Source organism: Ursus arctos, unplaced genomic scaffold, assembly GCF_023065955.2.
Source record: "Ursus arctos isolate Adak ecotype North America unplaced genomic scaffold, UrsArc2.0 scaffold_2, whole genome shotgun sequence".
NCBI lineage: Eukaryota > Metazoa > Chordata > Mammalia > Carnivora > Ursidae > Ursus > Ursus arctos.
In genome coordinates, this window is record NW_026622874.1 from 19,351,461 (window position 1) to 19,363,193 (window position 11,733).

At 41.9% G+C, this 11,733-nt stretch overlaps 1 protein-coding gene across 4 annotated transcripts in view; it reads right to left on the bottom strand.

The window, feature by feature from the left end:
- ABL2 (ABL proto-oncogene 2, non-receptor tyrosine kinase) overlaps positions 1–11,339 on the bottom strand; it is a 107,739-nt gene extending 96,400 nt beyond the window's left edge. For all 4 annotated transcript variants that reach the window (XM_026509272.4, XM_026509269.4, XM_026509270.4 and 1 more), the window contains exon 1: positions 10,905–11,339. In XM_026509272.4, the coding sequence (XP_026365057.1) occupies positions 10,905–11,061 (157 nt within the window). In that variant the 5' untranslated portion in view covers positions 11,062–11,339. The remainder of the gene's footprint in view (positions 1–10,904) is intronic.
- Positions 11,340–11,733: the final 394 nt, after the last annotated feature.

Here is an 11,733-nt window from a genome sequence, read left to right on the forward strand (position 1 = left end):
CAAAAAATTGCACTTACAACAAAAATTATAAAATGCCCACAAATAAGCCTAACAAGAAATATCCAAAAACAGTAACTGAAAACTCTTTTTTACTTAAAGACATTTTTTACTTAAAGGCAAAGGGATACCACATTCTTGGAATTAAGTACACAAGGATGCAACAATGTCAATTTGCCTGCAAATTAACCAATAATTCAATAGAAATTACTATCAAAATCCCATCGAGATTTCTAAATCTTTACAATTTAATCCTAGTGATCTTTGAAGGACATAATAACATCCAAATAAATTCTGAAAAAGAACACAATAATGGGGAGCTACCTAGATAAACATATATCCTTTAAGCTTATAATCAAATTATTATAATTAAAATAATATGTAAAATAATGTATAGGAAGAAAAAGATGAATGGAATCATGGAGATAATTTTTCAAAGATCTGTGTACATTTTAGAATTTGATATATGAGAAATACAGCTCTTCATACCAGTGGGAACTGATGAACTACTCACTTGTTGGTATTAGTACAATGAAAAAGTATTAAGTTGGTTCCAACCAACCAAACAACCATCAATGAATGAATGGATGGATGAATATTTCACATAGGTTCAAGTTGGTGATGTAAGGGGAAAAAATACCAGAAGAGAAAAACAGGAGATCTTTGATAATCTTGTAAAATATTCCTCAACTTAAAAAAATGGTTAATATCTAAACAAAATGGTTATTACATGTATCTAAAGCATACAACACTATAAAACTGTTGAAAAGAATGAGAGATCGACACATACAACATAGAAAGGTCTTCCAGATACATTAAATACAAAAAACAAATCTGGGAGAAAAAAATTCATATAGTACAATGCTATTTACAAAATTGCAAGAGAACTATTAGTATGTACACTTATATATGTAAATATATACAAAGTTCTCGGAAAATATACATCAAACCATGAACAGTAGTTACCACTAAAGATGGAAAATGGAGAATGGGTGGGAATATCAAAGAGGATTTTCATGTCTTGGTTATCTGCTTCTGTACTGATTTGGTCTTTTTATATTGAGAAACCTCTTCATACAATTAAAAAATACAATTTCAAAACAAAAAGCTACTTAACAAAAAACTTCATGTATCAACATTTCTTTCCTATAAGAAACAGATGAGTGAGGGGTGCCTGGGTGGCTTTGTGGGTTGTGCATTCAACTCTTGGTTTTAGTTCGCGTCAAGCCCTATGTCGGGCTCTGTGCTGGGCATGGAGTCTGCTTGTCCCTTTCCCTCTACTCCTCCTCCAGCTTGTGCTCTCCCTCTCAAATGAATAAATAAAATCTTTAAAAAAAAAAGGAACTCCTGGGTGGCTCAGTCAGCTAAGCATCTGCCTTCTGCTCAGGTCATGATCCTGGGGTATGGGATGGAGCCCCGCATTAGCACTGGGCTCCTTGCTCAGCGGGGAGCCTGCTTCTCCCTCTGACTGCCACTCCCCCTACTTGTGTGCTAGCACTCTCTCTCTCTCTGACAAATAAAATCTTAAAAAAAAAAAAAGAAAGAAAAAGAAAGAAAGAAACAGATGGATGATACCAATTGCGCCTGCCAGTATTGCTAGTTTTAGGAAAATGTTGTCTTAGTAATTATCTAGAACCACAAAATGCTAAGTGGCACTCTTTAGTCCTAACTCAATATTGTTATTTTAATTTGCTGGAATTAGCATCGAGAGAGGAACATGCTAACAGACTGCACGCATACATACTGTATATTATATAAAGCCACAGATCATTTTCTTTGACCTTGACCACATCAAGTGAAAGGTTTCTAAAACCTCCCTCTCCTTGGAAAGCAAACCAGGGAATATAAATCGCCTGGGCCTGCAGAGCTTTGTGTTCTGCTGGATCAAAAACCCCTACTGGCAGAGCTCACTACGGAGAAGCCGGCAGTGCCACCGCCACAGACTCAGCACATCTACAGCAGGAAGCAAAGGGGCCGGGGGAGAGCTTAACAGATTCCTATGTGTTTAGCAACCAAAATGAAATTTGGCATAGTATTATATTTCATGTGTATCAACCTAGGCATTTCAGTGAAAGTTTAAGCAAAAACAATACTGAGAAATTTCTCTAGTGTAATAATCATAAATTTACATACTGAAATTATGCACTCAATCCAAAAAGGCAAGATTAGTAACCAAGAGTTATTGTATACAATATCACACTTTCACACTTGCAGACACAAACCAGTTTTGTAATTGTTTCATTAGGATGTTCACCAACATGTATTTAAGCAGCGTCATCCTCTTGGACAGCAGTTCTAAATTACAACTGAAAAATTCTCTCAGAGGCATTAAAACAGGCAATTACCAGGGACAACTGGGTGGCTCAGTCAGTTAAGCATCTGCCATAGGCTCAGGTCATGATCTCAGGGTCCTGAGCTCGAGCCCCACATCAGGCTCCCTGCTCAGTGGGGAGTCTGCTTCTCCCTCTCACTCTGCCTCTGCCCCCCAACTCATCCTCTCTCTCTCAAATAGATAAGTAAAATCTTTTTAAAAAATCTTAATCTCTAGGGGCGCCTGGGTGGCTCAGTCGTTAAGTGTCTGCCTTCGGCTCAAGGCGTGATCCCGGCATTCTGGGTTCGAGCCCCACATCAGGCTCCCAGTCTGGAAGCCTGCTTCTTCCTCTCCCACTCCCCCTGCTTGTGTTCCCTCTCTCGCTGGCTCTCTCTATCTCTGTCAAATGAATAAATAAAATCTTAAAAAAAATCTTAATTTCTAAAAAGTCAAGAGAAGAGAGTTGTAATCTATAAGAGGGAGAAAGAATAAAATTACATAAATATGTAAGACATGTATTTATATATTAATATAAATTCTATGTTAAAATATGTAAAATATAAAATTTTAAGGGGCGTCTGGGTGGCTCAGTCAGTTAAGCATCTCCCTTCAGCTCAGGTCATGATCCCAGGGTCCTGGGATTGAGCGGCATATCAGGCTCTCTGCTCAGCGGGAGTCTGCTTCCCCCTCTGCCTCTGCCTGCTGCTCCGCCTGCTTGTGCTCTCTTTCTCTGTCAAATAAATAAAATCTTTAAATATATATTTTAAGTATGAAATATTAGTAACACTAAGCCTAGAAGTTAGGACCATAGTTCAACATTACTGTGAGATTCCAAATAGCATCATGAGTGCCCACTGCTCCCTTTGTTATACCATAATATCCGAGTCCCAACCCATAGCCATAGAGTACACAGATCCAACTCTGGCCTACCATTCTGAAAACCTCATCACTGGTCTCAAGAGAGAGAGATTTTAAAAACCTAAAACTCACAGATATATATGTCCATGAACACATCCTCCAAAAGGTCCAACATGTACCAAAAATATAGAATTACAAACAGGTATCCCAATTTCTTTGGTCTCTATCTTTCAGTTGGCAAGCAGGAGGTTTATGGGTTTAAATGAAAAAACAGATAGTAATAAGTACCTAGAGTCTGACGGGCACACAGCACTCAATAGGTGGCAATTCTCTCTTCCCCACTTCTTCTAAGAACTGAGGCCCACCCTAAATCTGTCAGCAGAACCCTGTGTCCTACTTTCCTTTTCCCTGATACTCTAAATTCTTTCAAAGGTGCGTCTATCAACAGACCTCCAAACATATGAGCTTTCAGAGATTAAAAAAAGTTGAGGCCAGGGGCACCCGGTTGGCGCAGTCGTTAAGCGTCTGCCTTCGGCTCATGGCGTGATCCCAGCGTTCTGGGATGGAGCCCCACATCAGGCTTCTCCGCTAGGAGCCTGCTTCTTCCTCTCCCACTCCCCCTGCTTATGTTCCCTCTCTCGCTGGCTGTCTCTCTCTGTCAAATAAATAAATAAAATCTTTAAAAAAAAAAAAAAGTTGGGGCCAAAGAAAGCTCTTCCTGCCACCAAAAGATGGTGTAAGACGGTGGACACTTGCATACGGACACACTTAACTTGGAACAAATGGACTTTTGAACCAGTTTTAAGTAGAACAGAGTCAATAACATTAGGTTTTCCGACACAAATGACAATCCTTGAATAACCTTGATCCATTACTCTTCTTAATTTTACATTACTCAAAGTGTTCTCACAGTTCCCAAAGTGTGGCCCCCAACAAGCAGCATCAGCAACACCTGGAAATCTGTCAGAAATGCAAATTCTTAAGTCCCACCTCAGACCTGAGTCAAAACCACTGGGAGTGGGACCCGGCAACCTGTGTTTTAACAAACTCCCCGCACCAAAGTTTAAGAACTATTCTATATAATCTGGTGAAGAATCTACAGTGAAACTCCAAATTTACCTATTCCAAAAGAAATATGTTAACATTGATAAGGTTAACATTCTCAAGTATTCTGAAATTGTAGTATATGACAAAAAGCCCACTTGACTCACAAAATCAATACAAAAGTCCTACTAGAACACGCTTTTAAAAAGAAATTTTATAACGAGAGGTAAAAATAATACAGGAAGGCACAAAAAGGTCTCAAAGGATATCAGATGAAGTTATATTATGAAGTCATTAAATATTAACCAGAAAACAAATGTGCCAGTTCAGAATGAGGTCTCTACCTAAACGTTACATTTGTACTGGCCTGTGTTTCTGGTTCACCTTCTCTAAAGAAAAAACATTCCTATGAAAAGAGTGAATGAAAAAGAACCATGGACTATGTGTCCTCTAACAGACACCCAGCCCCTAAGACAAATCATTCTAAGAGGATAACATTTAAAACACTAATTCGAAAATACACATGCACCCCTACGATTACTGCATCATTATTTACAACAGCCAAGATATGGAAGCAGCCCAAGTGTCCAACTGTAGATGAACGGATAAATACGTGGTAAGTATACACACACACACACACACACACACACACACACACAGAAAAGAATATTACTCAGCCATAAAAAAGATGAGATCTTGCCATTTGCAACAACATGGATGGACATGGAGGGTATTATGCTAGGTGAAATAAGTCAGAGAAAAACAAATACCATATGATTTCACTTACATGTAGAAACTAAAAAACAAACAAATGAACAAACAAAAAGTAGAATCAGACCTACCAACAGAGAACCGATGGTTGCCAGAGCAGAGGGAAGTGGGGGGAGGGATGAGCAAATGGGTGCAGGGGAGAGGGAGATCCGGCTTCCAATTATGGAATAAGTCACAGGAATAAAAAGCACAGCATGAGGAATATATGCACTGGTCCTGTCATAGCACTGTATGGTGACAGATGGTAGTTATACTTGTGGTGAGCATAGCATAATGTATAAAATTGTTGCATCTCTATGTTGTACACCGGAAACTAATGTAACATTATGTATCAACTATAATTCAAATTGGAAGAAAAGAAAAAAAGAGGGTAACATTTACTTTCAGAGAAAATAAGGCCTAATGTAATTTCAGGTCCCCAAATTTCCCTACCTTTTTGATGCTTTCTGAAAGTTCTTTAATAATCAAGAGTCACCTGAGAGGAAAAAAAGACTTAGAGAAAATAGAGACTTAAAATGTAAGGGATAAAACAATCCTACGCTTTAGCATGCCCTCAAGATGACAAAAGCAGTGTTTTAGTTTACAAAACATGTTCACATACAACTGACATCATCTCTACAACCGTCTCAACATAAATAACACTACTACTTACTGAGTACTTAGTACATAATTTTATGAGGCTGGGAGCTGTAAACTCTTTACTCTTTACTCATGTCAGAAGACAAGATTTGAATCCAATCCTACTTCATTTAATTCCTTTAACTATTCATCTACAAAATAGGAAGATCAGTACCTGCCCTTACCTATTTCAGAGTAAATAGAGTAGTTTTAAAGATCAAATGAGATAAAGGACATAAAATGTTTTCATAAACTCTAAAAATACATACACAAATATAATTATCATCATCACTCCTGATTTTGATAAAGAATGAACAGGAGGAAAAAAAAAACAGGGAAAGGGGGTAGCAGGGGGAAAAATGCTTTTGTTTGGCTTTGCTTTCTTTTTAAGCATGCTAAAGACCTTTAAGAAGGATCTTCAGACTTCATAATTTACCTGGGACCTTACTGTCAACTGGGCTGTGAGAACAGAATCTGTATTATTTTGTCACTTCACTATAAGCACAGACACAGTTATGTATCGGTAACTTCTGCAGATTTGGAGGTTAATAAAAATGTAACAGCTTATTTCTTTCTAAAAGTTTAGTTTCTCATAAGAATCAGTGACCATGGGCAGCTGGGTGGCTCAGTCTGTTAAGTGTCTGCCTTCCACTAGGGTCATGATCGAGGATCCTGGGATCAAGTACCACATTGGGCTCCCTGCTCAGTGGGGAGTCTGCTTCTCCTTCCGATTCTCACTCCCCACTTGTGCGCCCTCTCTCTCTCTCTCACTCTGTCAAATAAATAAATAAATAAAACCTTAAAAAAAAAAAATCCGTGACCACACTGGGATGTCTGACTGCATACAACTCTTGATCTTAGGGTCCTGACTTCAAGCCCCATACTGGGCATAGAGATTACTTAAACTAAAAAAAAAATAAAAAGAATTAGTGACCACGGTACTAGGCCACCATAACCATAATTAAAATTCTCTTGCAATAGCCTTCCTATTCTTTTCTACAGTATCATTTTCAACCTGGGGTACCTATATCTTTCACTATGCAAAGATTAAAACATGAACTATAGGTCCAAAATAAATATGCAAATCAGTCCACTTAAAATGATGAGTTTGATTTAAGGGAAATTATTCAAAACTTCACAATTTAAGGTTAATTTTTAATAGTATTTTCAGCAAATGAGAAAAGTTGAAGTGAAATCACTCAACTGTTGCAAGGTCTTCTATCAGATATTTAAAAAAGTAAGTATCCAACCCTAGATTACTAGTCACAAAACATCAACTCACCAAAAAGGTTCAATACCTGACAAGAAAAGTCATACAACACTCACCCCTTTCGTACCGAAGCCAGCCCTATTATTTTTATTCCTTCTAAATTATTTTCATAAAAAAATCACTTTTGGCAAGGCAAATTATTGTAACAACTTACCCATATATTAACAATAAAAAAATACCATTTCTTTCTACAGAAGAAAAATCATGGACTCTGATAAGCCATTTCTATAATGTCTGATATAGTGTCTATAATTTTACTGATTAACTACAAATAATATTTGATCTGCATTTAAACCTACATGTAAGCTTAAAAACCTGCCAGACCCAATAATTTCGTATGTGAAATTATGTGCTAATACCTTAATACTGAAACTCAAGACAGCTATTTGTACACTACTTCCAGGATTCAAATTTTTTATGTAAATGTCTAATGATAGGTTCAGGAGCCTTTGAATCTGATTCATTTATTCATTCAATTCAGAATCTACCATGGTTTGTTTTGTAAAGATTTTATTTATTTGAGAGAAGAGTGATGAGCAAGAGAGAGAGAGAGAGATCACAGGAGTAGGGGCAGAGGGCTGAGCAGGAAGCTGGACTCCCAGGACCCTGGGATCATGACCTGAGCCAAAGGCAGACACTTAACCGACTGAGCCACCCAGGCATCCCTCTACCATGTTTTTCTAAGCAATAGTTCTCAACTAGGAGCAATTTTGCTAAATGTCCCCTGGGGTGGGGGTGGAGGGGCAATGTCTGGAAACATTCCTGTTGTCACAACTGGAGGCAAGGGTTGCCAGAAACGGGTGCTATTGGCATCTAGTGAGCAGAGGTCAGGATGCTCTTAAACATCCTACAAAGCACAGGATAGCCACCCCCCCCCCCGCCAAAACAAGGAACCATTCGCCCCAAAATGTCAATAATGCCAAGGCTGAGAAACTCTGATTTATAAAAAAGTTAATAAACACTTTGGGGCACCTAGGCCGCTCAGCTGGTTAAGCGGCTGCCTTTGGCCCAGGTCATGATCCTGGAGTCCCAGGATGGAGCCCCACAACAGGCTCTCTGTTCAGCAGGGAGTCCACTTCTCCCTCTGCCCCTTATCCCACTTGTGTGCCTGCACTTGCGCGAGCATGCGCTCTCTCTCTCTCTCTAAAATAAAATAAAATCTTTAAAAAAAAACAACTAAAAAAAATAAAGTTTATAAACACTCATCTGTCTAGAAACATACTCACTTCACCTTTGTTTCCTATATTATTTGCTAATGACAGTCTTTTCAGCAACAAACTTACCTCTAGTCCCATCCTTTCAATCAGCTTCTAACTTCCAAACTTGTTGATAGAATAATCATTATCTCAGCCAATTTCAAAACCTCATAGTCTTTGACTCACCCCTATTTTTATAATAGTGGTAGTAATACCAGCAGCTAACAAACATTAGCTCTTACTATGTGTTAGGCAATAAGTGCCTTATGTATATTAACTAATTTAATCTAGGTACTATTATTGGTGCTCTTATCCCCATTTTCCCAATGGAGTCCAAGACATAACAAGGTTAAATAACTTGCCTGGGGTCACACAAATAAGCAGTTGAGCCAGGTTTCAAATCCAGGCAGAATGGCCCCAGAGTTCATGCCCTTTATAAATATTCCAAAGTGATCACTCTTCTTTAATCCTCTACACTGAATCATGAAGACCTTTAAGTTCTACAAGGACAGGGACTCTTGTTATGTTCACAGCAACATTCCCAGAGCCCAGTTACATAATAGGTACTCAAAAAACTTTTGTTTATGAATGAATGAAATATCCCCCGAACTTACCCCTACTATTTTCTTTGCCTCCACTTAAGGCCAGTCTTTCAGCATTCACACCTGGGTTTGTTGATATATTCTATTAATTAGCCAATCATGTAAACTGATATAAACTCCTCTGCCACGTTTTCCATCACCTGGGCCCAAAGAAACATATCCAAAGCTTTCTTGCCACCGCTTCAATTAGAATCATAAAATCTCAGTCAGAAGGTACCTCAGGGATCATCCAGTTCAACATTTTGCAGAGACCCAAAGATGGCAAGTAACTAAATCAGGCAGCCAGGTGGAGCCAGGACCAGAACTTGATTCTTGCAATTTTTGCTCTTGGATTCACTCCTGGGGGACTTGCTTCACTCCCGACAGATGTCTCCTCACTATCCCACCAACAAATCACGTTAATTCCCACTGTTCACGCTCAAGTTGTCTCTCCTGCCCAGCCTGCCCTCTTTTCCTTGCTCCATAGATCCAAACCCTATCCGCCCTTCAAAATTTCTTCCTATTCCATTCTTCATGTCATTCCTCCTTCTCTGAAAAGTTTATGGCTTCAATAAGATGCTGGAGGAACAGAATCACTGTTGCCTACTGGGCCAAGTTTAATGCATACTAACACTTCCCACAAAGCTAGGCTACTTGGATGATCTTCCTTGAAAGTGTGTCATCCATTCTTTCCTCCAGTGTTTTAGAAAGTGATTTTAATGAAGACTAACTCATATGTAGTGCCTTCATAAAATGTTCATATATCCGGAAGAGAAGCTCACATCTTTAACAGTAGACATGTAACACCTGAGTGGCACCAAATCACTTACAACTTCTCCATTTAGAAACGACTCAGCATATTCACAAAGTCCAAACCCAGAGCTCTCTGATACAACTCAGCTAGCAGCCACAGTTCCTTGGGTTCATCTCTTTCTTTGCATACTACCATCTATCACTACTTCCTCCAAAACTCCCATTTCTAACAAATAGTTCACGCTTTTTTCTTCCTCCTCTTCCCTACATTGTGCAATACAGACATGCTGTCTCTTTTATCCTTTATTAGTGAAACTCCAGTTTGCTACCACTCATCCAACCTCAACTATCCAGTCCTTTATATAAATCATACCTATCTTTTCAGCCTAAGGTCTTATGCTACCCCAACCCCATGAAGGTCACTTTTGCTTTTCCCCCTTCTCCACTCTTCCTTCCTCTAGAAAAGTGGTCTCAAAAGTGGTGTGGGTGCAGCTCAGAGGAAGCGCAAAAGGATCCACTGGGCTGCAGGAAAAAAAATATATTAGAACTCTCATTATACTCATTTTTTCATCTCATCCCTTCTTAAATTCTATTTCTGTGTTCATTTATAAGTTACATAACATATTGGTACAGCAGAACAAGTACATATATAATAGATAATGAATTCTTGGAGTATGTGCTCTTTTACTGATAACAGGATATGATCAAAAGAGTTCGGAGACAACCATTCTAAAAATACCTTGATAATGAGGCCAAAGTAATAGGTTCCAAACTATACAGAAGATTTATGTACATATGCACACACTGTAGGAAGAAAACTCTTGTTCATACCCAAAGTCCTAACCATGCCCACCAACCTCTAACCCTTCCAGCTTCTCAGAATTGCGTCCTTCTCAAAAGAGGAGAACGTAGGACAGTCTGGCAATGCCTTTCATTTCCAGTTTGGGGGAGGGGGGGTCTCAAAAGCTGCTGAGATACTACCCTTATCTTTGCCATATTAGAGTATTTCAAGTCACTGCTCACTATTCTGACACTGCTCATAGTCTGACTTAAACACTTTATACGCCACTAGCTCCTGAGATTCAGTTCCTATTTCCAAATCCCTCGAGGCACAACCCATTCCCTTCGCTAACGACCGATTCACACTAACACCTACTGGATTGAGCGCACACCTCCCAGCATCCTTGCCTCCCCTGGGGATACTACCCACCGTCTTCCCCCAGCCACACAGTCTGTCTCAGGGTAGAGGACAGTCCATCCACGTCCCTAAGACCACTTCTCTTTCCTTCTCCGCCCCCGGGAGCTGCCAGCCAGGCTGGAGACGGGAAGGGGGAGGGGTGTGACTCGCCTCCCGTGACTGGCCCAGATGGCAGCGGATTCCGCCCCCACTCTCAGGCACCCCGCCACCCCCAGACCCCCTAGAGCTGCCAGTCTCCATCCCACCCCGCCCCAACCCCACCCCCGGCCTCCCCCACGCCCTCACGCCAGCTCCCAGACACACTCACCATGCTGGGTGAAGATATTGAAGCCGGCCTCTGTGGTGCGCCCCGCCAGGTCCCGCCTGCGGCCGGAGGGCCTGGCTGCACTGCTGACCCGGATCCCGCGAGGCTGTGGCTGCTGAAGCCCCGGAGCCTCCCCGACGCGGCCCACCTGCTGCCCCATCCCTGCGCTCGCGTACTCCCGCGCCCCTGCGGACCCCAGGTCACATTCCTCCTCGGCTCCGGCCTCGGGCTCCCGGCGCTGCTCCGGCCTCTCCTTCCCAGTCCAGGCCCCGGCCCCGAGCGGTCCGGCCGACGGCGGCTCCGCACGCGGACTCCTCAAAGCAGCCGCCGCGCTACTTCTCGGCGACTCACAGATTCTCCTTCTCCCTCCTCCTCCCGCGGCTCCGCGCCCCCAACGCCGCCGCCGCCGCCAACGCCGCCATCTTTAAACCACCGAGCACTGGGAGAGCGTGGGACAGAGCGTCTCCCGCCCCCCACCCGACCAGTCATCGCCTCTACTCGGAGGGAGGGCTTCCTGGAGGCCCCGCCCCGGCCCCGCCCCACCCCGCCCGCGCCGCCCCCGCCTCCTCGCCGGGTGGGTCCCCCCAGTGCCCACCGCATTGGCACGTCCACCGCCCCTTCACGTCTTTCGGTCTCTGTGTGCTTTCGGGTCACCTGGGCCTCCCAGGCCTGAATTCATCTTAGCCGACGCCTCCCAGGTTCGGCTCTACATGCTACCGCCTTTTGGAGTTGAACGGTCTAAAGCCTTCCCTGTCCCACCTCCACCTGTCAAATCAGTCAGTGCGCTGAGCGCCCTAGGTGCACCGCTCGTTAGCAGGCACAGATGAGACAG